This window comes from Bicyclus anynana, chromosome 11 (assembly GCF_947172395.1).
Source record: "Bicyclus anynana chromosome 11, ilBicAnyn1.1, whole genome shotgun sequence".
Classification (NCBI taxonomy): Eukaryota; Metazoa; Arthropoda; class Insecta; order Lepidoptera; family Nymphalidae; genus Bicyclus; species Bicyclus anynana.
The window spans coordinates 94,044-121,934 of NC_069093.1; the positions used below are offsets into that span (position 1 = coordinate 94,044).

A 27,891-nucleotide genomic window follows, 5' to 3' on the forward strand; every position below is an offset into this window, starting at 1 on the left:
TGTATATATCCTCCGACAGAACCCTGAGCCACCGGGAACTGTTAATAAAACACATCACACAGTTTAACAATAATAATTTATTTACAAGAACATTTATTATCTAACTCTAGCAACTAGGAATAAATGTATCCTGTGCAAGCAAAATTGCTTTCTTTTCCTGACCTGACTGAACTTTTAGTAAATGTTTCTTTTGTTAACACAATGTGATTGGACTCCACCAGCACACACACATGACCATATCAACACGACAAGCTTCTAACTGCTACGTTGTCATAAATAGTTTATACATTCTACTTCTGAGTCTCCTTCTCTTCCATGTTGAGCTTCCTCTTCCACACTTTAACCTTGCCCCTCAGCGCACGGAGCCTCTTCATCTCCTCCTTGAAGTCCTGGTGCTCGTCACGGAACAACCCATACTCGCGAAGCTTCAGCATCAGGGTTGCTGTCTCCACGTGACGCGGGTAGTAGTGGATGATCTACAATATATAATATAGTGTATGGCTTAAATGAGTAAATTAAGACTATAAAATAATTAGCCACAGGGCACTCCTCTTGAAGAAACATTAATATCAAAGCCGCAACAATGCATCTTTATAAGAAATCTTTACCAGAAATGGCAGAGTTGAAAGATAAAACCAAGAAACAAAAACTCCTATTAACATAGGATATTATACTGATATTGCTTTTGACAGACAGATGTCCATAGACTTGATGATCATTATCATTCGCTCAGCTCATGGATTCGATGGAAGATTGTTGAAACTTTTCAAATAGCACCTCGCTTAGCATTGGGAACAAACCTCTTCGTTAGTGTGCAGAGGCCGCGCCGAGAACATGCTCACAACTTTCATAGACTTGGGATTGGTAGGAATCGCCACTTCGCTGAATATCCTGTTAGATAGCCGTTTCATTCGCTGCGCGTATTTCGTGCTGTTGTTTATCAGTTGCGAATACTTTACAAAATTCGTTGCCATTATAATGGACTAATCTAAAATACATTAATAAATAAAATAAATAGTCTATACTATTAATATAAAGATTTCTTTGTTGGTTTGTATTGAATAGATATATGCTCTGAAACTAATGAACCGATTTCAAAATTATTTCACTGTTGTGAAGCTATACTATCCCCGAGTGCTATGATAGATTATTTTTATTCACTTATTCAAAACAAACAGAAAGCACGCGAGTGAAACCGCGCGGCGTCTGCTAGTATAGAATAAAAGCAATATCTGCACAAAATTTTTAATTTACCATAAATAGGTGACAATGATAAATAATAATAAATTGAAATTTACTATTTTCTAACCTTAACCCAAAACACAGATTAATAGGTAAGTCTCTAGTCTATAGATAATACACTGTAATCTTTGTCTATAGTGATCTTTGGGTAAGTCAATTTATATTTTTAAAGTTAAGTTTACCTTTAAAAATTCTACGCTATGGTTTACACCAAACCCTTAGACCAATAAAAAATATTTTTAGATGGTCTAAGTTTGCACATGATTTACACAGACAAGTCAGCACGAACAAACGTGAAACGTTCCCACATTATTTTAGTCTTTGATGAAACGTCAAAATTAAATCGTTTTACGTTTATTCGTCTCCTTGATCCTTGATTCCTTAATAAATTTATTAATTGGAATATTCTTTAATGTTTTATTTGACGTTTGTGCCGCCAGGCGCCAAAATGTCAAAATCAAAATATTTTTAGCCGTATCAACAAATCAACTATCAATTATCAAACCGTAATCCGTATTACCGTATCAAAAGTCAAAACAAATTGAGATGTACGAGATCTAAAAAGTCAATAATAATTAAATACTGAATTAAATACCGATTAAAATCTGAACAAAAGTGTTTTGTTACGAATTTTGATAAAACTGAATTCTGTATCTAACTCTAAAAGTGGAAATTGAAGATAAAAACGAATACAGTAAAGAATCAACAGAAACAGATATATTTTATTGATTAATTAAGATCCTATATTCCTATATTAAGTCACTACTCAAACTTAATTGCGCGCGGTTTCTTTTCCACTTAAACCGCGCTCAATTTCAAAATACTTAGTTCGCGTTTTTTTACTTCAAAATAATATTTTTACAAATCGGTACTTACTAACTCTGTCCAAAAATGGCCGAAGCAACGGAGGAGATTCCCCAGATTGTCGAAGAACCAGTAAGTTAGCCTTTGGCAAACAGTTAATAATTGTTGATGCATGTTTCCATTCAATGTTCTGTCCTGTGATTGTGAAAGAGAGGTGTAAAGACATCACAACATCAGCATGACATTGTAGGCCTGCACAAATGCTGCCGGCACATGCCCAGTATGTTTAGTGGGAAACGATGATACCAGTTCAGTTGTAGTCGCGTTTTGGAGGTGGATGGTCGTGTTCCATTTATTAAGTTTAGTGAAATAGTGGTAGTGATGTAGAAGTTAAGGAGTGAGTTATCAGTATAGTCTGACTATTGCATTGTTAGTTACTTATCTGGGATGAAACACAAGCAGAGAAGGGGAGTGTTGGTTAACTGTCAAAGACATCTGAAACCGTTCTACTATCAGTCACCGTTCCGAGATTCCGCTTGTGGTTGCAATATTGTGGTTGCAATATGTGGTTCCCTGCAATATGATAGTTTATCCTGGTTTCCATCTGATAGTATCAGCGGTATACTTAAAAAAAAAAAATAAAAATAGTTTATTTCAGTAACATCAATCGAATAACAAATAATTAAAGGCTAGAGTCTTCTTTTAAGAGTTGTACACTCCTGTGACAGAAGGCTCCGCTCTTCCATAACAAGCCGTAATGAAACATATTTAAAATTAATCATAGTGGGTAGGTATAAATAAAACTAAAAACATGTGTATGAGTGTGTGTGCGTGTGTGTGCGTGTGTGTATGTGTGTGTGCGTGTGTGTGCGTCTGTGTGTGTGTATGTGTGTGTGTGTGTGTGTGTGTGTGTGTGTGTTGTGTTATGTTATTCTTGTACTCGTATTATGTAATATTCTTCAGTAGAGATTCAACTTCTTCATAATTTTGTGTTATTAAGAATTCTTTTAATACTTTTTTGCAAGTGTATAAATTTAATGGATATATATTTAGTTTTCTGTTAATTATGTTATATAAATAATTGGATTGCGAAAAATATTGCTTTCGAGCAAAAGCGGTTTTAGTGCGTTCTGTTTTTGCAACAATATATCTATTTCTTTTAGTAGTAGGCTTAAAAGTTAGCGATAAATGCTTTTTTAGGACCATATTCAAAACATATAGCTTCCTAACCGAGAGTAATCCAGCAATAGAGTACAATTGCGTAGTAGGGAACATATATGGCTTGAAAAGCATGATTTTTAGGAGAGAACGCTGGGCTCGCTCTAGTTCCAGAAATCTTGTTTTAGATGCGCCACCCCAGGCAGTAATGCAATAGGACATAACTGATTGAGCCAATGCTAAATAAATGGTAATTAAAATTTTTCTAGACGCAACGTGTCTCAAGTTTTTGAATATCCACCCAAGTTTCCGAATCCTGTTTGATACTAGGTCAATATGAGAATACCAGGACATACGGTTATCTAGTATTACACCAAGGTACTTAAAGGTGGACACCTTTTGTAAAGTCGCGCAATGACAGCTTGCATTATCTCCTATACATGTATGTATTTTTATTTCATAATTTGCCGCTGGTTGGAAACGGTCACGTATAGAAAAACACATATAGTTTGTTTTACCAGTATTAAGCGTCAGGAGGTTTGAATTAAGCCACTTGGCAATAATTCTGAGCCCTTTCTCAGTGTGATAACGGACATCTTCCCAAGAATTACCAGTAAATACAACTGCAGTATCATCTGCGTACGAGAAAATATGTCCATTTCTTATTTTGAGATTGCAAAGTTCGTTGATGTAGACCAAGAATAGAGTAGGACCAAGTACGCTTCCCTGGGGAACACCGTAGTTGATATTTGATTCATTACTGATGTAATTATCAATCTTAACCATTTGAGTACGATCATTTAAATAGCTCCGAAACAAAGATAATGTTTTATCTCTCATTCCGATAGATTCTAGTTTATGCAAGAGTATGGGGACAGAGACAGTGTCAAATGCCTTTTTTAGATCTAGGAAGACTGTAAGACATTTCTGGTTAGCATCCAGCTTTTCTATTATTAGCTTAGTAAGATTTGTGACAGCATCTTCAGTGGATTTTCCTCGCCTAAAACCAAATTGGGATTCCGACAGTATAGCACGTTGTTCTAGATAGCTTAATAGTCGATTATTAATCAGTTTTTCTAATATTTTTGAGGTAGCAGGGAGTACCGAAATTGGTCTGTAGTTGCTCACATCATCTCTGTTACCACATTTATACACAGGTGTTATGACTGATTTTTTTAAGAGTGAGGGAAAAATTCCTGTACTGAAACATAGATTTGCAAGGTGCACAATAAGAGGAGTTATTAAGTTATTAGCAATTTTGAGGAATTCGGTAGGAATGTTATCCCATCCCGACGCACTACTCGTCTTAAGGCTCATAAGTACTGCACTAACTTCTTGGACATCTGTATCGAGCAGCCCAAAAGACGAATAGTGGGAGTAAGATGTGGTAACTAGCGTAGAATATTGTTGCTGTATGTTATTTTGAAGAATGTCTTTGGCCAAGGATTCCCCAATACTGGCAAGAAAAGAATTAACACAATTAACAGACTCAGAAGGAGAGGACTTAATTCTCAATAGTTCTGTAGTGTTATTGTTTGAGCCATTTAAGTGTGTAAAATTTTTAATATTCTTCCAGAGAGCTTTATAATTTTTAGACCTAGCCAACTGTTCTTTTTCATAGTTTCGTTTAAGTTTTTTAATTAAGTTATTACAAAAATTACGATACCTTTTATATACAGTTTTTAAATTTTCGTCAGTTGGATTGTGACGCACACTTTTTTGTAATTTATTTCTATGTCGAATGCAGCGCAGAATTCCTGGAGTTATCCACGGTTTGATAACACGTTTATTTTTAGGTAGTAATATAGTTCTTGTGTTTTTGTCAAGTGAATCCTTAATTTCATTTGTTAGCTTTTCAATTAATAGTTCTGGGTTATTGTAACTAAGTAGAATAGATAAATTTTTATTAGCAAGATGATGCAGTGCTTCATTAAAGTCTGTAATAGTTTTCATTTTTGGGCACCGTCTTTCATAAATATTTGATAAGCATAGAAATACCATGAGGTGATCGGTAATAGTAGTATTCAATACGGCTATAAACGCTGAACGTTTAGATTTTTCTAGTTTTAGCAGAATATGGTCTAAACAATTGTCTTGTCGGGTTGGAAATGAATGACCAGGAAGCAGACCATGATGGGTAATCATATTCAGGTAATTTATCCTGTTATTGCGTTCGTTAGTATTTTCTAAGGATTTTGGAATAAGGTTTATATTTATGTCACCTGTTATGGTAATATTTTTGTAAAATTTATTTTTTTCTAAATGTAAGTCTAGTGACTGAATGAAGCTGTCAGCATTATTATTTGATGGAGAGCGATAAATACCTAAAATGAGAATATCGTTATTTATAGTTAACTGTAAGCAGGATGCATGAACAAGCTGGATTTCTGATACATTGAAATTAAGTGTGTTCTTTATATAGATAACTACACCATCACATTGATTTAAATGAAATGTTGATACGAAAGAGGAATAATTTGTAAGTTGTGGTAAAGGTTTATCCCTATTGAGCCAGCATTCTGTTAAGATTAATACGTCAGGGTCACTATTTAGTTGTGATAAGACCACTTGAAGGTCATCAAAGTTAGAGTACACGCTTCTGATATTTTGCGTTAAAATAGTAATGTCTTTATTTTTAATATTAGTGTAATTAGGAAGGTCACAGATATCAGATTGTACTGCTATAGATATTTCTGCATTGTCTAGATCTGCTTGAGTAGAGATACTTAATATTGCAGTTAGAGGGTAGAACTGTAGTAATAAGACTCAATCCAATAGTGATTCATAGTGTTACTTTGTGTATTTTGCCATCCATAATATATCCTGATATTTAGTATTCTCCGTCATGCAGTTTTGTTTAATTGCTGCAGCACAAACAATCTTTGAGACAAATATCTTAATATAAAATATAAAAAATGAATACTAAACAAAATGATGATTTACTGGGTATGTCTTGTACGTAGTGTAGGCTACTTTAAACTATTAAACTATGCACAGCGTTATGAGTTGTATGAAAGGTAATATTTGGACCAATCTAACTGATTAGGTACTAATGCTTTATGCTAATAACATTTTTGTTGTGCAATAATTTTAATTCATTAGTGTTCATTTAAATTGTGATATGAGAGTGTGAAATGTGTTTTGTAATAATTTTGGTAATAATTGAATGCATGTTGCAGGAGAAGCCGCTCAACACGTGGAAGGGCACTCTGAAGCTGTGTGCCACGGTGGTGCTGGGCTGCGCCATGTACGGCTATCTGTATGTCTCCATCAGGACATTTTTGATCAAGAGCAAGATGCTGGAACAGATTGCTGTCATGGTGAGCATGTCCACTACATGGTGACCATGTGCAGTGCTTGTCTTTTATTATTTATCTTTATATGAGACAAATATGTTAGCATTCCATGGATTCACTGTGCAGGTACTGGGTCCATCGCGTGGTAGAGAGAAAAACACTGAGCAAAGTCCAGGACTTGTGACTACAGGATGTTGGGTTAAGGAATTCCTTGACAATCGATCAACACTCCACTTCTCTGCTCGCGTTGTTCTTTTTCTTACCAAATTTGGCCCTGCCTAGCCAAATTTCTACTATAGTATAGTAAACCAATACTCCCCATTCTCCACTCGTGTTGGCTCCCGGCTAATCAATTATGAATAACTCACCCACTGAACTTCTAAACCACTATCACTATTTAACAAATGGAAGATGAGTGTCCATCCATTTCGAGATCGCGATTACAACTGAGCTACTCAACTAGCAGTACTACTAGTACTAGCAGCAACAATATTTATCATTCATCTTTAATTTGTCCACAACGGGGACAAACTAAGTTCATTAATTACACAGCCTGAGTTTTACAATATTTTATAAGACTTATGATTGGTTTGTTTGTTTGTTTGTTTGTTTGTTTGTTAAGTTTGTTGGTAGCAGAAAAAAACAATACAGCTTCAAATGTTAGTTCATGCTGCATGCATGCATACTACATACAGACTACTATTTTATATATATATTACAACACTACATTTTGCACTAGAAGACTGATAAAAAAATGTATTTTCACTACTCTTGCTCAAAAACACTGTCATATTACCACTCCACAGCGGGGCTAAACAAGCATTTCAGCCTCTAGGGGCTAAAGTAATTTTGTTTTTTTTAATTCTTGTCTGTTACGAGTTCTAGCCAAGTACTAGCCTACTATAAAAAGGAGGAGGTTTTATTCGAAAATAGAATCATTAAAGGTAAGGCCCTGATTGTTTTGAAAAATAAATAAAAAACTTTAAATTGGAATGAAATGCAGCATTATTGTCTTAGGAATGAATTGAATATTGTACTAAACTATTTTTTATTTTCTCGCAATCGTAGTGAAAAGCAGAGTGTAACACGTGGGGCTAAACCCATTATAAACTCGGTTTCTATTTAGGCGGCCCTCGCATTACGTCTCGGGCCCTAAAAATACCTCGTATATAATGGGTCTTTTTAGCCCCTTGTATAACAATCTACTATTTCCTTCAATGAGAGCAGACCTCAATGTCACCACTTGATGTTGCAGGCCACAACCACTGAGCAGATGCTGCAGAACCTGTACGCCCTCGATGAGATCCTAGCTGCTGATTTGGAAGATCTTAACGACTACTATCTGGATTATTGATATAATGCAGTCATTCATAGCTTAATTCAAATTTAGTTAATAAATTTTTTCTAGTCATTGTATAGCAATATATATTTGGTAAACCAAAAATTTTGGCAAAGACCGTTTTATAAAACAAAACCGAACGCCAGCCAGCAATCCAATTTGTATGGAGTAGTATGTCAGTGGCGGATGTATACATTTGCCGCCAGTGGGCTATTGAATTCTTGCAGCCCCTACTGAACTCTGACATTTGGTAGGTCTCCTAGTTCGCAATCAATACAATTACCTTTAATTGTGTCAATAAAATTGCAAGTTTGAATATTTTAGTAGGACTGTACAGGACGTACGTTACAATATTAAAATTATACTGACATAGGTCTGCGTCTGCAATCTTTCTCTCTGCAACTTTGTCGAGTGTTAGACTAGACGCTGTTGAGTTCGAATTAACGCTTCATTTTGTTACACAGAAATCATATTTATGGTTCAAATAACCAAGACATAAAAAAATACGGATTTAATTCCAAATATAAAGAAATTTTCGAAGTAACTCGTGAAAACTTTGATAGAGAGCTTCGAATTATCGCAAGTTTGAATTAATGAGACTTAACTCATCATGTAAGTTTTAATTACATTCCATATAAAGATGTTATTTCATTTTTAAAATACTGTTATATATCTGTGATATTTATATTTACATTTTTAACGTGTTAGTTACAGATATATTAGATTTATAAGTAGTACTTCTAATGTGAAACGAAATGAAAATTATAAATAAATAAATTATAACTATTTATTTTTAAAACTAACAAATTTGTTACCTTGTGAAATTAAACACAACTGTAATCATTATAACAATGTTTATTAATTTCCTAAAATTAAATAATTTAGTTTTAATAACTTGTGTTTTATTAAAAATTATGAAAAATTATTCAACAGCTTTGTAAACTTACACCTTTAAGGTACGTCTATTGTAATGTAAAAAGGTAAAATAAAATTTATAAAACTAATTTTATAAAAAAAATAATTATAAAATAATGATATTGAGATTTAAATTGCACATCACAGAAGTGTCACAGTACGAGTATTTCTTTTTACTCTGGTGCGAGTATGCCTGATGAGTTGATTCTTCCGAGACAAAGGTGTCACCAATGAGATTACAGCAGAGGACGCGACAGATGTGACATCACCAATGAGATTACAGCAGAGGACGCGACAGATGTGACATCACCAATGAGATTACAGCAGAGGACGCGACAGAGGTGACATCACCAATGAGATTACAGCAGAGGACGCGACAGAGGCGATGTCACATTCAGTAATCTCACGCCACAGCTCCTCAGCCACATGTTTATTTGTTTGTCGCCGTGTTACCTGTAAGCGCCGTGCAGTAGTTGGCACTTCCTCGTAGGTGCACTGGTTAGCCGATGTGTTGGTAACTGTAACTGTAACACTGCACCCCATCGCCCCCGCGCTTCGGAGAGCTCGTTAAGCCGTCAGTCCTGGTCACTATCATTAACATTTGTTAGTGTTGTTTTAATTAATTAACCCTACGCCGGCCATAGCGGCAGCGCGGTGGGTCAAACTCTGGTGGAACTATAAGATGATTATGATAGTTGTCGGTCAGTCGAGGCCGTTGTCGAGCGCGCGGCACTGCTGGCGCTCCAGCACGGCGCCGGGCGCGCACCGCCAGGGGTCGCGCGTGCGGCGCTGCCACTGCGCCAGCCGCGCGCGCAGCGACGCCTCCGTCTGCGCGAGGGACGGCTTGCCTGCGACAGGCGACACCGACGGGTTACGGCAGCACTCGCTCGAATCTTCCAAGTTGATTGCCGCAAGGAATTTGTGAAACAGTTCCTCACTCATGCGTTCGCAGCATCGCGCGCAATTTGGTCGTGAACGTCCCCGCAGGCCCGGAGTCGAACTCGAGCGGGTGTTACGACAACCCTCGCCGATGACAGTCATGAAGTACAGTCACAAACAAAAATGATTTAATATTAGTATCACAATATTCACATACCGTGCAAGTTTTTGAGTTCCAGTGGATCGGCGCGAACGTCGTAGAGCTCCCACTGCGGGCGGAAGTAGTACTGCTTGAGCGTCTTGTACCACGGCAGCGGCTGCTTGCTGCGGGTGCGGTTCAAGATGTCCTGTCCAGTTTATTTTAAAGATTACTCTTCAAACTTTCTACTCAACCTCTGGAGTGATCGTGTATGGACATCACAATTATATCGCATAAGCCATTGTGTAATATGACATAATATTTTATTAGTAGATAGTTAGCGGACACCCGGGACTCGATTTGCGTGAAACTCTATGATTTACAAATCCCGTGGGAAGCATGATTTTTTCCGGGGTAAAAAGTAGCCTATGTTTAACTTCAAAGTACACTTTATCTCTACACCAAACATCTAAATCGGTTCAGCGATTTAGCCGTGAAAAAATAACAGAGACAGTATTACTTTGGCATTTGTAATAATCTATTCATGGAGGAGAGTTCAGGGAAGGCACAGAGGGTTACCTGGAAAGTGGGCGACAGGTAAAGGTCCTGGTCTATGGGGAAGGGCATGGCGAAGTGCAGGTTGTGCACGAGCTTGTAGCGGCGCGTGCGCACGGCGCGCATGGGGTAGTACATGGTCACCTCGTGGTGCGTCTGCGACGCGAACACCGCCTCGTGCTCGCTGGGCGCGGGCTCTGCAACACGCGACTGTTTGTACCCACATAATGCCAGAACAGTTCTCTTATGACATTAACACAACAAAGCGAGTTCATCATCATCATCATCATCATCATCATCATCATCATAAACAGGTAATATTAAGTTACATCCTCACTGGCGTTCGGGGGTAATGTTGTTTTTGTGTGAACACATATCCCTTTGTGTTACCTACATAAGAGTAATTTGTATTTTAATAAATCTAGACAGTGTTCAATTTAACACATATAGAGAACACATGAAGTATGGTTTATGTGCAACATAAATATGATTAAACTTAATTTCAATATGTATTTTGTAGTAATAAATAATTGTTGTAATATACTTCGTCTCTGCGCTAATGTGAATCACTTGCTTTACTGTAGGTTCTATATCACAACATAAACTACCGTAATGAGCTCACCTTTTGATAATATAGGCAAGAAACTTTTCGGCTTATCGTCGTCGTGAGATGTTATTTCGTTACTCATCTCCTGTTCGTGTTTGATCCCGAACCAGTCGAGCACAGTGGGCGCGACGTCCAGCAAGCTGACCAGAGCGCCGGAGGCCTCGTTCCTGCGCGCGCCCGGCTCGGGCGACACCACGACGAGCGGCTCGCGCAGGCCGGCGTCGTACAGGTTGGTGCGGCCCGACGGGAACGGTATGCCGTTGTCCGACGTGTACATCACCAGCGTGTCGTCCTGGTGGCCGGCCGCTTCTAGCTCCTTGAGCACCAGAGCGACACCTGGTTGTGTAAAAGGTTAAATGTACATATTTCAATGTTTGTTTAAAACAGTATTCACCAAACAACTGTTTTTTGTGTTATAACTAATCTTCGAAGATATTCATCAAACCTAGGTTAACCAAACTCGATTATGTTAAAAGGATCCCGGAATACAAACAAGAGTAATATAAATAACTTAATTTGATTACCTTGATCCAAGCGCGACATGGTGGTGTATTGCGCCGCGATATCTCTCCGAGCTGCTTCCGTATCCTGAACACATTATGGGGATAAATATTAACAACTAATCAAACATAGAAACCGTGTAATGATTGAATTATAAATTTAAAATGAAAAAAGAAATGTAATGAACATGAGCCCACCTGCACGTGGTACGGCACCTGCACCTCGTCCCACCGGTAGTACCACGGCGCCCAGTCGGGGATGAGGCCGGCGCCGCGCTCGCCGGAGCCGAACCGCTCGCAGAACGGGCCCCACTCGGGGTGGCTGTGGCCGCAGCGGTGCGGGTCGTGGAAGCCCACATACAGGAAGAAAGACCTATGAAAAAAGCGATCTCCAAATACAGCGGTGTTTGTATCAATTTTTGAAGTAGAGAATTTTTTTTCCAATCAAAAGCGAGTGCTTTAGATCCATGGATTAAAGCATTAGCTTTTAGCGTTTTTTCTTCTGTATTTAAACCACACAACTGAAGTAAAACTTTTCTGAAACTGTCCCACTCAAAGCCCGCTCGCCTCACTTTATTTACGCTTACTTCCCAAATCTAGCGTGAGTAAAATTCGTGCACTCTCCTTTTCAAAGTCCGGTCACCTCACTTTATTTACGTTTACTCCCTAACTTAAGCGTGAGTAAAGAACTTTTACTTCCAAGAAATACATCGTTTCGTACTTGTTCTGCTTGTTGGCTTCAGCGAGGAACTCTCGCGCGAGGAGTTTGATGTGTGTGATGTTGCGCCCGACTTGGTTAATGTCGTTATTTTGTTCCGTTTGTTCGAAGTCGAAGCGGTACACATCAGCAGGTCCTACATGCTTTTTCCCAATTATCCCTGTAAAATGAAGAAATACAAAAGAAAATGTTTAAAGAAAACTACAATACCTGGAACAGTAAGTATAAATCTCTAGGAAGTTCGTACTACTATGTATTTTGTGGTAGAAAAGAGTGAGCAAGTTTTACCGGTGTAGATGCCGTTATCTCGCAACTTGTTCGGCAAGCTGGTGATATTGTCGAAGGAGTTGAAGTGGTGAACACCGTGATGCAGGCCGTACATCCCATTCTGATGGCTCGGAGTACCAGTCAACAGAGCGGCACGACTGTGACAAAGTTATCTATTTAAATAAAAACCAATTGCTGTTTGTTTACTTAGCTAAAACTGTTGAGTTGATTGTATTGTTTGTCGTGATCTATGGAAGGTTGAGAAAATGTGTAAAAAAGGGTAGAGGAAGAGAAGAAGTAAATACATATATTACGTCAAAGCGAAGCATGGCGCTAGTTAGTAGGTAATATTTAATAGTTATATACACTCATCAGTTACTTAGGTGCGTACGCTCCTTACTCACGCATAAGGAGTTTTCCTAAAATCGCTATTTTCTAAATATATTTTTAATAGAGAAGTTTCAAATACTAGCATATAAAGGACAGCAGTGAAAGGAGACAATTACGACAAATTTTCAAATACATATTACCAGCTTCTGCTAAGTAGGTAAAACTGTATGAACTAAGTGTGCCTGATACTAAAACTTTGTAGTAAAAGTGTACCTAGGAGAGCAACTGCTGACGGATGTGAAGGCGTTGTTGAAGACGACGCCGCGCCGCACGAGCGCGTCGATGTTCGGCGTTTGGCAAATCTTATTGAGATATGCGCCGAGCTCGAACCCGCCGTCGTCCGCTGAAACATAACATTCACTAAATACTAATTACGCTACATTTAATTTAAGGGACGTATATTTATTATATTTAATTTATAAAGCATTAATTTAAAAAAAAACAGTTTTTTAGATAATAAATTGAAATAATAAAATATTACAATTAACATTTTCTGCTACAACTGTACTTTTAAAAATCTGTCAAAGTAACGATGACCCCCATTGACTAGGTTATCTTAGGTCAACGTCCTTTTGACAGATCTTATCGAGTTGTTTTACCGGCTATTGCTATATTCTATAAAATAGTAGAGAATAATTATAATAAAAAATATTCTTATTTCTCTGTATAGTGAACATAATTAAAGCAGTTATTTTAAATGTAAAACTATACAGGTGTTACACTAATATTTGTCACGCATGACGGATGTAACTTACCAAGAAGTATTAGAACGTTTCGCGCCTTATTGGACAGCACCGAGTCCGTGATAACAGCGCATAATAGGACAGTGATAACAGCGCCGGCTGACGCCATGTCTGCGATGTTTCCGCAACGCCGCAGTAATATTGTGACGCGGTTTCGTTTATGACACTTGTATGTAGTGTTGACGTGTCGCAGCTCGAAGCGATTTTGTACTTTTGTAGTCACTTCACTTTGCACAAGTGCGACTGCGTGTGCGTGGCAGTGCAGTGGGGAGCCAGGGTGTAATCAGTCTGTACATTACGACCTCAGTACAAATTGCATATACCTCATTAATTCCCTATTTGCTCAATAGATGGCGCTTTAAGGCACTTTGACCAGCAGGATTCTGAGGTAATCTTAAGCCAGGTATTAAAAAAAAATATATAACCTTGTGCGGCTTGTGACATTTTGTTTAATTTTGTAGACGAAACGGTTTTATTTCTTCTGCTTTCTTCATGGTGTTTTTTTGCGTTGATCTTTCCCGTCGACCTGGCTTTTTTTATGGATTTTGGTGACTGTTATAAATCGTTTCGACCTGTGCTTTACTTTGGATTCCGAGAACTCTGTTATATATGTCTTGTCTAGAGATTTAGTAGAGTTCTTTTTTTATTTTTTCGTGCAGATTTTTTACATTTAATTGGTGTAAGTCAACAAATATATTGTTAAGCGGTACTACTAGAGGTTTTGACGAAGATGACTCTATTCAAAGAGACGGAGTTGTTTATGTTCACAAAAGGAGAAACAATAAATAATTATATGTATCCCATTTGTGTTTTTATTATTTGTATCCGAATTCCTAAATAAAATAATAGAATTAAAGAACAGTTAATACTAGTAGGTAAACATTATGTTTATGTCTCTATGGATATAGGTATATATACGTAATTCGACGCTCATTTTATACTTATGGGTATATATTATAATTGGTGTAGTTCTCTATCTGCTCACATGATGGCGCTAAGCGGAGATGGCATCTGAGGACTCTATACCCTATATTCAATGTACTCTATGTGGGGAGCGGTCAGCGAACGCGGTGCCTGGTGTGTCTCGTTTGAGATGAAACAGTCTCGCCGGTGCCCTAGTTGTTGTTGACCTTATTTTTTGCCACCAATTTTTAAACAGTGTTAATGTTCAAGACTGCGATGGCTGTCAGGAAAAACATTTTGTACTTATTCGACGTCGACGGCACGCTGACGAAACCGAGACAAGTCATTACGGATGAGTTGAAAACGTTTCTGCTCGACAAGGTGAAGCCCAACGTCAGCGTAGGTCTCGTCAGCGGCTCCGACTACAGTAAAATCGTGGAACAAATGGGCGGAACGCGAGTCACCGATCAGTTCGACTATGTTTTCTGCGAAAATGGCGTGATGCAATACCGGCAGGGCGAGCTGAAAAGTACGCAGAGCATTTTGCAGCACGCAGGAGAGGAGACCATACAGAGGATCATCAACTTTGCCCTCGGATATATGTCCAAGTTGCAATTGCCGGCCAAAAGAGGAAATTTTGTTGAGTTCCGTTCGAGCATGATCAATCTCTGCCCTGTGGGGCGCTCCTGCAATCAAGCCGAACGAGATGAGTTTTCCCAGTTTGATATGGAAAACAATGTCAGAGCAAAATTTGTTGAAGCCTTAAATGAAGAATTTGCAGGTTGTAACTTTACATTTGCACTTGGCGGGCAGATCAGTGTGGATGTCTTTCCCACAGGATGGGACAAAACGTACTGCCTCAGACATGTCACCGAGGAGGGCTTCCAGGAGATTCACTTCTTCGGAGACAAGACTATGCCGGGTGGGAACGACCATGAGATCTACAGTGATCCTCGTACAATTGGCCACAAGGTTGCATCACCTGAGGACACACACAGACAGTTGAAACAGTGCCTCTGTGTTGACTGATATTAATATTTTGTAATTGTTGTGTGCCTCCATTAGTCATACAATATCTATTTTTAATATTGGTTGTACATAAATTGTTTGATTTGCAAACATTTAGCTTTATACATGTTGTTTTAAAAGTTAAAATATAAATATGGTGTTCACCCTTGGTGAGTGAGGATGGGTATGTTGTACCCTGTTGTACCCCACTGTTTGTAAAATACTAAATATTTCTAAACTGTGTTACTAAAAACTTACCTATTTAAATTAGTTTAAGAATGACAATGGTATAAGTTATGTTGAAGCTAAATTATGTAAGACAAATTTATTTATTTAATTTTGTGTTCCTAATGGGGATGATGACTAGGTTTGAATATATTGATTTTTATGATACATTCGGGTAAATAGGGTCAATGTTAACTAATTTATACATAAAAAGCAAAGATTGTCTGGATATTTGCAAAATAAATGAGATTATAAAATTTCAAAAACTATTAAAAATATTTTATCGTAATTAGATGAAAATTCATACAGTTTTAGCTTTCTTACGTTAAATGTGACATTTTTTAATATATGAACTATAAGCATAAACGCACAAATAACAAAGATATTAGTAATTTTGTTTGAACGCGCATACAAATCTAACGATAATTACATTGCCTATGACGTCATTATTTCGAGCCATTTTGTATGGGGCGTTTTTCAGGGATCCGCGGCAGCGCCGCAAATCTGACTTTAAATCCCTGTAGCTCCGAAAGTAATGATCGCAGATACCCTGTTACTTTTACAAAATTGCTTTACTGTCAGTATACTATTAATTTATATACAATATAAAAAAATTGTCATCATCCCTATTGATTTAAGAAAAAATTATATTTATCAAGTCAATATTTCTACATATTGTTGAGTTGTGTGTGAAAAATATTACTTTGCTTATTATAGAAAAATAAAATAAATACTATAAATAGAAATTTATACATAACTGGAACTGGGTGGCTAATTAGATAGAAAATAAAATTACCTGGTTATATTATTTAATAGAAAACAAGTGTGCTTTTTAATTACATAAAGGTAATTTTAAAATATGTGTATTTCTTTGAAAAATCATTTTAATATTAAAACAAAAAATATTTTTTGAAAACATTTATTTATTTATTCTTATTATGTATAAAGTATATAACAACAATGTTGATGGCTTACAATATTACACATTCTGTTTATCTTATATTGCAGCAATATCCAACTATAGAAATTATAAAATATAATAAAGGGTATACTCTTGTTTTGTAAATACAAAAATATTGTGTAATTATTCCACACTTACCCTGTACAATACAATTAAATAACAATATAAAATTACAAAACATTTATTATTGTCATTACATGATCTAATAAATATGCAATAACAACAGTATATAGCAGAAAGGTCTTTTAATTGACTGGAGATAGCTAAGATGTACTATGTACCCTTGTACATACTCACAGTACAGAGTTCAATGTTACACCTTTGTAAGATTGAGCTCTGTACTGTGAGTTGATACTATCCCATAGCAGTGGTCCGGTGCGTGCAGCAGTACTACACGAGCAGTAGTTGTAGCACTACACAACAACCCAAACAATAAACGCATCAGTGTCCTTTGTACTGTGGTTTTCTTTTCTCAATGAAGGACAGCATGCCCTCGCGCCGGTCCTGCGTCGGTATGTTCTTCTCGTAGCACTTCTGCTCCACCTCATACCCGTCCTTGAATAAAATCAAAGTTATACTATTAAATTCCTGGAGTTTGCTTACTTGCTAAATATGCATCAATATTAAATATCTGTGTAGTAGTTATTGAATTCAGTAAAATCAGGCCAGCAATAACTTGTACTTTAGGACATCAATTAGTCCAATGGAAAGGGTCTATTGTATAGTGTCACGTGAGCACCTTGATGCTGAGTTGCACGCCCTCGTTGATGGCTTGCTTGGCGCAGCGCAGCGCGATGGGCGCGTTGGATATGATCTCGCGCGCCACGCCCACCGCGCGCTCGTACGCCGCCGTGTGGCTGCTGTTCTGCGGCACCACGTGGTTCACCACGCCTGCAGTGACAAACATATGTATGGTGAAGCATTAAGGAGTCTTATTTCTTTGAAGTTAAACTTCTGTAGAATCCTGAAACTTGATTAGGAGATGAAACAATGTTGCTATTATTGCATCACAACAGAGATATAGGATTGATCAGACAAGAGGATTAAATGGATACATTGCATGGTATTTTATATTTCTGAAGAATGTCTTCCACCGTGTGGTGTATGAATTGCACAAGCACATACTATATAAAAGTATATCAGCTCTACTTGTCTGCAATCACACATGATGGTAAACACAGATGTGGCCTATGCCGCCTATGGTGAAATGTTCTTGCCTTGAAGATGCCTACCCAACTTCTGACCTGAATACTAAGTTTTTATATGCGACAATCTGGCAGATGTTTTTCAATGACGATACAAGTTGTCTCGTGCAGCATTTGTGCTGAATATTGTGTTTTACATGGTGGACCCTTGAGTGTATAATAAAAATGGATTGGTTTTTTTTTTATTTTTGAAAAGAGTTACTTATCATATACATAATAATTGAAATTAAAGTAATTAAGAGTAACAAGTATTTCCTTATCTTAACTAAACAGTACTTGTTGTATTAAAACATAATGCTTGTATGTTATTTGATAAGACTGGGAACACTGTTTCTATGAGAGTGGAGTTGCTACGGGTATACATTGTGACATACATACCGAGATCCTTAGCCTCCTTCCCGCTCACAATTCTTGAAGTAAATATCAATTCCTTGGCAATGTTGGGGTGTATGACCCTGGGCAGCCTCTGAGTGCCTCCCGCCCCGGGGATGAGCCCTCGGCCCGTCTCCACCAAACCAAGCTTGGCTGTCTCTGCAGCTATTCTTATGTCACAGGCCAGCGCCAGCTCCAGGCCTCCTCCTACCGCCACCCCTTCCACTGCAGCTATGGTGGGCATGGGCAGATCTTCTATTTCAATGAAAGTATTTCTCAAAGTGCGGACAAACCTTGCTACTTCATCATCATTCATTTTAAATCTCTCTTTGAGGTTTGCTCCTGCAGAGTTAATGAATATATTTATACAATTGATCTACTATACTCCTACATAATTATTACCTAATTAGCTTCAAAGTGCATGCAATAAATTTAGAAATTCAAAATGAGGGGTTATCCTTATGTGAGTTCTGAATGCACTAAAGTGGTGCTCCTTGCTATATGACTGGTTACTACAATATTACTGGTCCTGCCTTATTAAAATTCTATCTTAATGCCTTTCAAATGACTCTCCCAGACCAGAGCAACTTAGTATGATGGGGGAAAGCCACTGGAAAATCTTTCTATATATGTGGTGAGGCAATAGGAACAGCAAGGCACTTGTTAGTTGGATGCAAGGTGCTCCTGGATAGGGGTCTTTACTCACGACGTCATGATATTGTACTTTATTTGCAATATGTGAGCTATAGAAACTAAACTATGCAATATGTAGTTGTAGGCACTCCTTTCAGTAAGTTTCTCTACATAAACTATCGAGACATACAAATATTAAGTGCAACTCACCAGCACAGAATATGCCCTTTACCAAACTGTGCAGTATAACCACTGAGATTTTTGTGTCCTCCCGAATGAGTTGGTTGACCTCCTTCATACTCTGCAGCAGGTCGAAGCCCAGCGCGTTCTTGTCTCGGGGGCTGTTGAGGCCGTACACTGCGATGCCGCGGTCGTCGCCCCCGAGCTTGTGGAACACCACTGGGCCCACATTCTCCACTTTGTCGCTGACCGTTGTCAACCTTTTTACGCTTTGTATTTGTATTCGTTTCAACAAACTTGCTCTTGTTATAATCATTTTTACGAACTGAAAATTTTAAATTTTCGACAGAACAAACTTGTGTTAATATAGATACGCCTCTTATCAGAACTGATAAATAATAATACTGGAGCTCAAAGTAAAATAAATAAGAGTGACCTTTGTAGTGTCATACAATTAAAAATCATCAAATACCTACATAACGCGTTAAATTTTTAGCGAAGTTTTGATATTTTTCTTCGTGTTTATGTTTGTACTAACATTCTAGAAGAAACATTTAATTTAAATTTGCATAATAATGATTAACGTTTACGTATTTAAAAATGTTTAGATATTGTTTACATTATCCGGTTTGTCTTGTTTACTTTACGAATGTGAAAGAAAAAAATAAATCATATGACACACATAGACTATAGATGCCTATTAATTATGATCGTCACTCTGTACCATAGAGGAGTTAAATAATACCATAGAGGAATTAGAAAATGGAGATGCATCGCAATCAAATTCACGAACACAATTGTCTGTCGTTTTTTGAGGGGGACGAGGTAAACTCACACATCGAAAATATTTTACACCATTAAAAATTCCTACTACACACTACACTATGACTACACACAACTATAAATTTGACTCGCAATACACACACGCGTAATTTTTACACAATACATAGAATATTCGATTACAGATCGATGTTTGGTTTTTTCGTCAAAAGAATCGATTCTTTTTATAAATTGTTTTTATTAAAAATTTGATAAAATTAAGGTTCAAATACTTTCAAATGAAACGTAACTCCATCTTTTACTAAACTACAAGTTTTTGGTCGTTTTTTATGCCATTTAACTACACAAACCGGCATTTTTAGGGAGCTCTTTACACGACGAAAACGATTACAACAATGAAACATCGATTCTGTAGCAACAGTTTTTATAAACGCGTTAGATCATAGATTTTGCCAGAGATTTGATCTTTGCCAGAGGGGTAACGGTTAGCGAGGCAAGTCCTGTTATTTATGATCTAAGGTGTAATCAATAAAAAAAAAAACAAAAATCAAACCTTAATCTTAGAAATATCATATGTTCCTTGTTCATAAATCATAAATGTCAACAAACATTAAAATAACCTAAAAAGATATCCAGTTTATAAATAATTTAGGATTTTATTTTACGTTTTAGGCTTTAAGTAAAAGATTTCTTTATCTTCACAACTAGTGCAAAAATGGTAACCAATACTGAGCCATACACGTGTAACCTCGATCCTGATACGAAAACGAGATTGGAGGTCTATCTTTACAAAGATGTGAAGAATGTGGAAAATATACGGCAGAATATTATTAATGGTTCATGGAAGTGCTCCGTCATTAAGCCCAGTTTAATCGTAAATATGTTTCAAGTGGCTGTAGCAGCTAATCGTGCCGTTTTAGCTGAGAAATCACAGACCATGATCACAAAGACTGTGTATTCAGAACTTCTGTATAACTTATCGCTCACGAAAAACATATCGCAGAGCTTGAGTAAATTTGGTATAGAGAAAGACGACAGCATACTAGTCTGCTTTTTAATAGACGGCAATAATGACGTCAGTCAAGAGATCCTCAAAGAAATAGACGGGGAGCAGTGCCCAATAAGTAGCTTGAACAGTTTCACTAACATGAAAGATGTAAAGTCTACCTACAAATTAAATAATTTAAAAAGTGAAGTGTGTTTATTAGATATTATTGTTAGTAAAATGGTCACTAAGAGCTTTGTAAATCACTAGACTGTTATAAATTAGGTTTAAATATAATAAATCATTAAATAAAACCAACAACTCGGTATCATGTTTTTATTTTAACAACAACAATATTATTATGTAAAATGTACAATTTAAGTTACATAATAAGTAAAAGCGATGATGTAAATCATACATTTATATTAGAGACGAACATAATCTTTACAATAATTTAATTGCAACCAACTCTGTCAGGTCTTCAAAATTTATTATTTTTATGTTAGCTAACAACTCCCCTCCGGAGTAAACAACACAAGAGAGTTGCTAATCTATATCTATTCTATAAAAGAAAGTTGTGTTAGTTACACTATTTACAACTCAAGAATGGCTGATTTGGTTAAAAACTTATGGAAAGGTAGCTTAGAACCAGGAGATGGAGTTAGGATATAGGGTAGGGTAGGCTTAATAAGGGAGTAGGGTGGAGTAAGGGTAGGGTTTCATGCGGGCAAAGTGGCGTGTGTCCACTAGGTGCTCATAAACTACTGCCTGATGTAAGCAATGGTTTAATGCAGAAAGCTTTTTGATTTAGCAGTATAGACTCTTTAATTTTATATTAAACTTATAATGCAATATTAATATATTTCTAACTTGAAAAGTTATAAATTATGCATTTCAAGTTATATATTATACAATTTTAAACAAAAATCACTTGAAATAAGTGGTAGTGATTCATTTTTACTAAACTCTTTAGATGTACCTAAGATAAAACAAAGTATATAAATCCAAGTATTGCTGTTTCCTTTGTTCCCGAGCTTGTATGTATGAAATTATCAGCTCAACTATATCTAATCATTAATGTAATATTTTATATAAAAATTGGCTTCTATTTTATTACATTAACCGGCGGACACCCGCGACTTCGTCCGCGTGGAAATCAATGTAAACTTTCAAGCCCTATTTCACCACTTTAGAGTTTGAATTGAAAATTTTTTGAACTGAACAAATTTTTAAAACTAACTCTAAAAATGAAGGACTTTTCATACAAACCGTCAACCCCTATTTCACCCCCCTTTTTATTTTATTTTCACAATAAAAAGTATCCTATAACGTAAAAGTGTCAAGTTTAATTTGAATTCATTCAGTAGTTTCAGCGTGATGCCCGAATAACAAAAAAACACGGACAGACAGACAGACACAAAATCGAAAAAAATATTTTTAGCTTCAGTATCGATTAAATAATGCCTCCCAACAAAAACTTTCAAAATATCTTCAATGTACAAAATTCGTAAAAGTATAGATTGATGGGCTGGCGTCCGTTTGCCACGGTCACGTTTGTTGTTAGAAATGGTACAAGTAAAATCCCAGATTGCGAAAAAATGTATAGAGTTCGACCAGTTTTATTCTATGTATAGAATAAAATAGATAGATATAGATTTATTTTACCTTATTAATATTAATTAATGAGAGAGTTGGTTGGTTGGTTGTAAACTTGGAATATCGACTCTCCGTATAAGTATTTCAACAGTTTTCCATTTTGTCTCAATGCTTATTCAGACTGTAGAAGTGTTGCCAGTAGCAGCTGTCACAAACGTGAACATCGTGTGCGTACGGAGGCGATCGGTCCCCTCGCCGTGACGGCGATGAGATAAATATTTTGTTCTGCGACACTTAATTATATGACAGACAAAGTAAATAAATTGGTAAATGTTCCCAAGTCTACAATTACGCATTCACAATTGATTTCACTCGTTCGGCGTAAACTTAACTTTAAAATCTATACAAAAAATAAGAACACTTAAATAATAATAATAATTCATCAGCTGTTCGGTTACGTAGTATAAATCTTAAATAATAAAAAAATGGCATCTAGTAACTATTGAGTTTTAGGAACTTTCTGATCACTAATCACGAACATTTCATTTGGGAACGTAAAATGTTTTTATCAGCTGACTGAATCATTACCAACAGTAAACACAGTTCAGCAACCGTACAGTTCAGAAAACACTTGCACGCTTCGCTACATCTCTAGCGTCATCATAATTTAGAAAAAAATCGCACCAACAAGCTTCAATAATTTATTTTATTTGCCATTAAAAGTTTCATGAGCTGGAGAAAACACATTTTTTCCAACACAATGATTGGTTTATTTCGGATGCTTCAACACGCTGGTTGTTTTCCAAACTGTCGGACCGCTTACATACAGGACCTCGGGAGCGAGGGCGTGACTAAGAACACAAGGCTGCCGTCGGAGTATAACCTACAGTATCGCTAATATATCGCCGCGGAGCACCTCTTGAACACTTTTTCGATGAGACGTGCTGCCGTTAAATGCTAACATTTTGCTAAGTACCGCTTACAATGCTCAATAACTCCCCGGAGATCCAGCCTATGTTAAAACCATCACCAATTTATTAAGACAGTAAATCTTAAGGAAATAAAAAGAAAGTAAACAAGCTTTTGTACGACCTTTCTTACAACAAAAAATAACGAGCATTTATAATGTATAAATAAGACTTATATAGTGTATACGAGTCTTTGCGTACTGTGAGTGCTCATCAAATACTGTAAACTGTAGTTTTATAGTATAAAATCTGAAAATTAACAGTTTCACTAATAAACTGTATGATGGTTTTATCTTATGATATTACTTTGCATTAACTTTAAATTTTATAAAACTATAGTATTTTGTTCTGCAAGTTTTCACAAGTCTAATTTACTTAATTGCTCAGATTATTAGGCTCAGAGGCTAAAGGTGATATTTTTGAAAATGAAACATCTGAGTCTGTGCTTTACATATAAGCCAAAGTTAGCATGCTCTGTAGACTCGGCAAGTTTCAACTTCTTGCTAAACAATTCGAGAGAAGAAGATTATTATAAGGTATATAGATAGAAAGTCAATGCGAAAGTGTATCACGAGGCCGAAGCGCCGACATTAACACTAAATAACTTGTAATATTGCATCTTACATAACATAGCGACTATGTACTAATGTTACTCGTGTATTATATACAACTTGGATATATAGAGCCTTTCTTACACCAAAGACAATGTAGGCAGATATTAGAAAGAATCCATTTTATGTTATATAATATTCACTGATATTATTGAAGGCAGACTAAAGTTCGTGCGCTGTAGCATCGTGCGGGTGACAGTTTGATTCAAAGTTGTCATCCGCACCATGCTACAGCATACGAACTGTAAAATGCAACAATAAGTTCTAATTCAAAGTATATTTAACTGTAATTATGAAATCGTATACAAGGAATAGTATTGTATAAAAAACAAAAAGTTGTAGTAATTAAAGATCTGCCCAATTTGTCTGAAGTGCCGCCGCGCCCGCGCGTGGGGCGCACACGTCACTAAACGTTTGACTAAATGATTTGCATTGATTTGTCCGTTTCCGTCATTGTCGTGACTCGTAGTCGGTACCGATGACAGTTTTTAATCATACAAATTGAGAAAAAACGCGCAGTAGCTTTGATATATAAGATTTGATGATGATAGCGAGTATACAAAATGTAAAAACACATTTATACTGCATATACTCACTAATTCTAAATTTTATAGCTGCTACAAAAATATAGTTTTCAACATCATACGCTCAAGTGCCCAGCCGTATGTGCTCTATCTGAGTCATGCGAATTTCCCAACTGTATGTTCGTTAAACTGCAACGTCTCTGTAACATTGAAGACACGCACATGCTATCCAGTACGACGTAGTATAACTTAAAAATCTAAATGTGTCAATTCATTGCGTCATAAATTGAAACGAGTCGATATAATATAATCTTAGACGCGGATTATTGTATGTTTGTCGCTCAGAAAGTGGCGCTAATGAATTATAAGAAGCCGCAGCAGGCCGGTGCCGGTGGTGGCTCCTGATCACTGGTGGGTCAGCGTACGTGTACGTACGTAGTACGGATATGTGCACCACCAATGATCGCGCGATCAGATGTTACTATACAGGGTGCTCGGCTAGGTCATAATATAAGGATGCGATATAAGGAACACAATTTAAGATTTATTTACAAAAGAAAAAAAAAGTCCTTAAACAATATAACCCTAAAGTTATGGGATATACTCTCGAGCACCCTGTATATAGCTATTTCGTTATGTATGTGTAATATTTATATAGCGCAAGCGCTGTAATATACAGGAGACTTTGACAAAGATTTCAATCGCAGATATATCTAATGAAATATATTGGAATTTTTCCGTAGCTTTATAGTTCTATTACATCTGTAGTTGAATGAAAATAGATTATTTAGTACAATAATCTGACTGTATATACAGTATAAACATGCAATGATCATCAAACAGATGCACAAGATCATCCCAACTGTGAACTGTTGAATTGTCTCCGTCGTCCTACACGTGACAAACTGCAGTCATTTGATTCAGTATATGGGGCACTAATTGACACGTGAATTGTGGAAAATGTACGATTTAAATCTTTGCGCGACTTAACGTATCTTTGTCTTCAACTTGCTAATATATATTTTTTAACAAACATAAAGCGTCGATTTTATGAAATAAATCGTGGTCTAAAGTTAACATTCTGCGTACGTTGGTGACGCACACAGTTCTCCGCAGTACACTGGAATGACAAGTTCCATCCTTCACTGGCACATACTCATACTACGAGATCAGGCGTAAGGAATATATACCCTCATCTGTTATTTATTTGGGATAACAAATAAATGATAGAAAACATTTACATTGACACATAGGTTGCCTAAAAAACATTGTGCTCTGACTTTTGATTGATTTTTTGACATGATTAAATTTTTTATAAAATTTATTTATTCTACTTCCCTCTTTGCTTAATTAATAAAAATCGTACACCAGTTAAAAGAATATACCCAACAGAATTGAAAACGTAAAGGTTGCCTGCTTTACATTACACTGCAACTGTGAGGTGGCCAGAAATAAACAGTTCAGTGATGTTATTTATATACCCTTATATTTATTTGTCTAATATGTATAATGAAAGTTTAATTTATGTTTCATTTTTCTGTATTAAATTGCCTTTGATCTAGTCCAAGGTTTCCTAGATTTTGGATGAAACATGTGTTTGGTCTCAATTTAACGAGTCAACCTATCTGCAATGTATCACTGCGAACATTATCTATCATATATTTTACAGCACTAACGAATAACACATGAAGGTATATTTCTAGTGTCGGATCAGCCGGCGTGTGCAGCCGAAGCACTTATTGCAAGTGTACAAATGCAACCGAATGTTCACTGCGCTACCCTCGGGCGCTACCTGCTCATGTGAGCACAGCAGCTGGGTGTGTGAGTGTGTGTGTGTGTGCTGTGTCTGTGTGAGGCGCCGTGTGTTTGTTCCGCTGGCATACGTGTACAACCTGTGAACAACGCATACAAATATAAAATAAAAGAAAAATAATCATTTTAATGTAATTAAGTTATCAAAAATCATTGGTATTGTATGAACATTCTTGTGACGTACGGCGAGCAACCACAACAACACGCTAACACTTGCGCACCTGTGGGTCACTGGTGGAAGGGCAGCGAGAGCGCCAGCCCGTACAGCGAGGGTCACCGGCGCGCCTCCGACACGTACACCGACACCGTGGAGTCCTTGGAGCCCACGCCCAGCGCGCAGCGCAGCGGGTGGAAGGCCAGGCAGGACACGGGCCCGATGCGCGCGCCCATGAACCCCTCGTGGAACTTGATGGTGTTGAGCGGCGTGCCCTTCAGGTCGTAGATGCTGATGCACTGGTTCACCGAGCCGCTGCAACGTCAACCACATCCAGTTAGTGTTGGTGTATACTGTACACACGACACGGGGCTCCACCTCCACCGGGCTCAGCTTGCGCGTGTCGTACAGCCGGAGCTCGCCCTCCGTGCTGCACACGACACGAGCGAGCGAGTCATCTGTGGAGCAGTTACCAGGCGAGCAGCGCGGCGCGCGGGTGCACGTCGAGCGCGGCGAGCGGGCCGGGCGCGCGCACCACCTCCACCGGGCTCAGCTTGCGCGTGTCGTACAGCCGGAGCTCGCCCTCCGTGCTGCACACGACACGAGCGAGCGAGTCATCTGTGGAGCAGTTACCAGGCGAGCAGCGCGGCGCGCGGGTGCACGTCGAGCGCGGCGAGCGGGCCGGGCGCGCGCACCACCTCCACCGGGCTCAGCTTGCGCGTGTCGTACAGCCGGAGCTCGCCCTCCGTGCTGCACACGACACGAGCGAGCGAGTCATCTGTGGAGCAGTTACCAGGCGAGCAGCGCGGCGCGCGGGTGCACGTCGAGCGCGGCGAGCGGGCCGGGCGCGCGCACCACCTCCACCGGGCTCAGCTTGCGCGTGTCGTACAGCCGGAGCTCGCCCTCCGTGCTGCACACGACACGAGCGAGCGAGTCATCTGTGGAGCAGTTACCAGGCGAGCAGCGCGGCGCGCGGGTGCACGTCGAGCGCGGCGAGCGGGCCGGGCGCGCGCACCACCTCCACCGGGCTCAGCTTGCGCGTGTCGTACAGCCGGAGCTCGCCCTCCGTGCTGCACACGACACGAGCGAGCGAGTCATCTGTGGAGCAGTTACCAGGCGAGCAGCGCGGCGCGCGGGTGCACGTCGAGCGCGGCGAGCGGGCCGGGCGCGCGCACCACCTCCACCGGGCTCAGCTTGCGCGTGTCGTACAGCCGGAGCTCGCCCTCCGTGCTGCACACGACACGAGCGAGCGAGTCATCTGTGGAGCAGTTACCAGGCGAGCAGCGCGGCGCGCGGGTGCACGTCGAGCGCGGCGAGCGGGCCGGGCGCGCGCACCACCTCCACCGGGCTCAGCTTGCGCGTGTCGTACAGCCGGAGCTCGCCCTCCGTGCTGCACACGACACGAGCGAGCGAGTCATCTGT

General features: G+C 38.4%; 5 protein-coding genes across 9 annotated transcripts; 2 read left to right on the forward strand and 3 right to left on the reverse strand.

The window, feature by feature from the left end:
* Positions 1-59: 59 nt before the first annotated feature.
* On the reverse strand, positions 60-1,565 carry LOC112051454 (28S ribosomal protein S33, mitochondrial). 3 transcript variants are annotated; one of them, XM_024090094.2, is made up of 3 exons: positions 1,425-1,565; positions 801-988; positions 60-476 (listed from the first exon to the last, which is right to left on the reverse strand). In XM_024090094.2, exons 2-3 carry the CDS (start codon positions 972-974, stop codon positions 291-293), a joined length of 360 nt encoding a protein of 119 aa, XP_023945862.1. In that variant the 5' UTR covers positions 975-988; positions 1,425-1,565; the 3' UTR covers positions 60-290. The 3 variants fall into 3 exon arrangements, with proteins under 3 accessions (XP_023945862.1, XP_023945864.1, XP_023945865.1); XM_024090096.2 differs by lacking the exon at positions 1,425-1,565 and adding an exon at positions 1,310-1,420; XM_024090097.2 differs by lacking the exon at positions 1,425-1,565 and adding an exon at positions 1,255-1,387.
* Positions 1,566-8,676: 7,111 nt separating this feature from the next.
* Positions 8,677-13,798, reverse strand: LOC112051443 (N-sulphoglucosamine sulphohydrolase). 2 transcript variants are annotated; one of them, XM_052884365.1, is made up of 10 exons: positions 13,565-13,798; positions 13,023-13,152; positions 12,441-12,577; positions 12,156-12,312; positions 11,633-11,807; positions 11,459-11,522; positions 10,950-11,270; positions 10,352-10,524; positions 9,851-9,980; positions 8,677-9,342 (listed from the first exon to the last, which is right to left on the reverse strand). In XM_052884365.1, exons 1-10 carry the CDS (start codon positions 13,659-13,661, stop codon positions 9,254-9,256), a joined length of 1,473 nt encoding a protein of 490 aa, XP_052740325.1. In that variant the 5' UTR covers positions 13,662-13,798; the 3' UTR covers positions 8,677-9,253. The 2 variants fall into 2 exon arrangements, with proteins under 2 accessions (XP_052740325.1, XP_023945849.2); XM_024090081.2 differs by having other exon boundaries at positions 8,677-9,602; positions 13,565-13,797.
* Positions 13,799-14,579: 781 nt separating this feature from the next.
* Positions 14,580-17,103, forward strand: LOC112051444 (phosphomannomutase). Its single transcript, XM_024090083.2, has one exon. The coding sequence runs from the start codon at positions 14,717-14,719 to the stop codon at positions 15,482-15,484; it is 768 nt and encodes a 255-aa protein (XP_023945851.2). The 5' UTR covers positions 14,580-14,716; the 3' UTR covers positions 15,485-17,103.
* LOC112051442 (enoyl-CoA hydratase domain-containing protein 2, mitochondrial) lies at positions 16,592-19,701 on the reverse strand. 2 transcript variants are annotated; one of them, XM_024090080.2, is made up of 5 exons: positions 19,512-19,701; positions 19,070-19,364; positions 18,233-18,568; positions 17,389-17,540; positions 16,592-17,204 (listed from the first exon to the last, which is right to left on the reverse strand). In XM_024090080.2, the coding sequence occupies exons 2-5, from the start codon at positions 19,353-19,355 to the stop codon at positions 17,091-17,093; spliced, it is 888 nt and encodes a 295-aa protein (XP_023945848.2). In that variant the 5' UTR covers positions 19,356-19,364; positions 19,512-19,701; the 3' UTR covers positions 16,592-17,090. The 2 variants fall into 2 exon arrangements, with proteins under 2 accessions (XP_023945848.2, XP_023945847.2); XM_024090079.2 differs by having other exon boundaries at positions 19,516-19,700.
* A 684-nt stretch (positions 19,702-20,385) lies between these two features.
* On the forward strand, positions 20,386-21,130 carry LOC112051441 (EKC/KEOPS complex subunit Tprkb-like). The gene has a single exon (XM_024090078.2). The coding sequence runs from the start codon at positions 20,535-20,537 to the stop codon at positions 21,072-21,074; it is 540 nt and encodes a 179-aa protein (XP_023945846.1). The 5' UTR covers positions 20,386-20,534; the 3' UTR covers positions 21,075-21,130.
* The last annotated feature ends 6,761 nt before the right edge of the window (positions 21,131-27,891 follow it).